The sequence below is a fragment of the Corapipo altera genome, unplaced genomic scaffold (genome assembly GCF_003945725.1).
Source record: "Corapipo altera isolate COAL_440 unplaced genomic scaffold, ASM394572v1 60003, whole genome shotgun sequence".
Classification (NCBI taxonomy): domain Eukaryota; kingdom Metazoa; phylum Chordata; class Aves; order Passeriformes; family Pipridae; genus Corapipo; species Corapipo altera.
In genome coordinates, this window is record NW_020886819.1 from 1 (window position 1) to 2,080 (window position 2,080).

General features: G+C 64.1%; 2 protein-coding genes across 2 annotated transcripts in view; one reads left to right on the forward strand and one right to left on the reverse strand.

Annotated features, from left to right (window-relative positions):
- Window positions 1–3: 3 nt before the first annotated feature.
- On the reverse strand, window positions 4–1,138 carry PFDN2 (prefoldin subunit 2; the record flags this gene model as incomplete). Its single annotated transcript, XM_027632513.1, has 3 exons — window positions 1,048–1,138; window positions 269–357; window positions 4–181 (listed from the first exon to the last, which is right to left on the reverse strand). Coding segments are annotated over exons 1-3 (333 nt in total), but the record flags the coding sequence as incomplete, so codon positions are not given.
- Window positions 1,139–1,314: 176 nt separating this feature from the next.
- The window catches only part of LOC113941353 (deaminated glutathione amidase-like), a gene marked incomplete at its 3' end in the record, with an annotated part of 3,397 nt that continues 2,631 nt past the window's right edge, over window positions 1,315–2,080 (forward strand). The window contains exon 1 of the mRNA XM_027632514.1: window positions 1,315–1,328. Within this exon, the coding sequence (XP_027488315.1) occupies window positions 1,327–1,328 (2 nt within the window). The remainder of the gene's footprint in view (window positions 1,329–2,080) is intronic.

The following is a 2,080-nucleotide window of genomic DNA, read 5'->3' on the forward strand; positions in this document are numbered from 1 at the left end:
TTCCAGGGAGTTTTTGGGGGTTCCCAAAAGGGTTTTTGGGGTGTCCCCCCCCCTCACCTGCTCCTTGTTGCTCTCCAGGGCGGGCAGCACCTCCTTGACCGTCCTCTCCACCAGGACCCCCCCGACCATGCGGAAGCACTTCCGGGTGGGATCCACCTCCCGCAGGGTCTCGATCACCAGGCTGCGGGAATTTGGGAATTTTGGGGGGTCGGGGGGGGGGCGCAGGGACCCCCCAAAACCCCTTTGGGACCCCCCCTAAAGGACCCACCTGTGCTCGTTGAGCTCCAGCTCCAGCTCGGCCGCTTTGGAGGCCAAACCCCGCTGGTCCTGCCGGAGCCGGTTAAACCGGGACACCACCTGGAATGGGAACACTGGGAATACTGGGAACACTGGGAATACTGGGATAGGGACACCACCTGGAATGGGAACACTGGGAATACTGGGAACACTGGGAATACTGGGATAGAGACACCACCTGGAATGGGAACACTGGGAATACTGGGATTGGGATGGGATCCCCTGAGATATGAGACACCACCTGGAATGGGAACACTGGGATAGGGGATGGGAACACTGGGATAGGGGACACCACCTGGGATGGGATGGGATCCCCTGGGATAGGAGACACCAGCTGGGATGGGAGACCCCCGGGATTGGGGATGGGATCCCCTGGGATAGGGGACACCCCCACTGGGGGCACAGGGAGACCCCTCACACCCCATTTCCCCTCTCACACCCCATTCCCCTCTGACACCCCATTTTCCCTTCAGACCCCATTTCCCCTCACTCCCCATTTCCCCTCTCACACCCCATTTCCCCTGTTCAGGGCTCAGCCCTTTCCCCTCACACTCTATTTTCCCCTCTCACACCCCATTTCCCCTCACTCTCCTCACCTGTTCAGGGCTCAGCCCTTTCCCCTCTCACACCCCATTCCCCTCACTCCCCTCACCTGTTCAGGGCTCAGTCCTTTCCCCTCTCACTCCCCCATTTCCCCTCTCACACCCCATTTCCCCTCTCGCACCCCATTTCCCCCCTCACTCCCCTCACCTGTTCAGGGCTCAGTCCTTTCCCGGTTCCCGGGTTCCCCCCCCGGCCCTTCCCGCTCTCCGCCATCTTGAGGCCCCGCCCCCTTTCCGGGCCAGGCTGGGGTAGGGGGCGTGGCTTCCGGTGCCGCCAAATTTGATTCGGGCCGGTGAGGGCGGCGCCATGTTGGGTGAGGGCAGCACTTCCGCCGCCATCTTTGATTTGGGCGGATGAGGGCGACGTGGGCGCCGCCATGTTGGGTGAGGGCAGGGCCGTAGGGGGTCGCGGAGCGTCCGGAGGGGAATGTGAGGGGGGGGGCACTGGGAGTGACTGGGAGCACTGGGAGGGACTGGGGGCACTGCGAGGGGTCACTGGGAGCACTGCGAGGGACTGGGAGCGCTGGGACGGGTTACTGGGAGCGTTGGAAGGGGTTACAGGGAGCACCGGGAATAGTCACTGGTAGCGCTGGGAGAGCGTTTGAGGGGCACTGGGAGCACTGGGAGGGGGTTTGGGGGCACTGGGAGCACTGGGAGAGGGTTTGGGGGCACTGGGAGCACTGGGAGAGGGTTTGAGAGTCACGGGAGGGGTTACTGGAAGCACTGGGAGGGGGTTCTGGGAGCACTGGCAGCACTGGGAGCACTGGGATGGGGTTTGGGAGTCACTGGGAGGGGCTTTGTGGGGCACTGGGAGTCACTGGGAGGGGGTTTGGGGGCACTGGGAGCACTGGGAGGGGGTTTGGGAGTCACTGGGAGGGGTTACTGGAAGCACTGGAAGGGGGGTCTGGGAGCACTGGGAGGGGGTTTGGGAGTCACTGGGATGGGGTTTGGGAGTCACTGGGAGGGGGTTCTGGGGGCACTGGGAGGAGCTGGAAGGGGCCTGGGCGATACTGGGAGGGCACTGGGAATTCCTGGGAGCACTGGGAGGGGGCTTGGGGGGGTACTGGGAGCACTGGGGGCAGTCTGGGGGTGTTCTGGGGGGCACTTCGGGGTCTGACCTGGGGCACTCTGGGGGGGTCTGGGGGCACTTTGGGGTCCCGGTTCGGGGGTTCTCCCCCCCC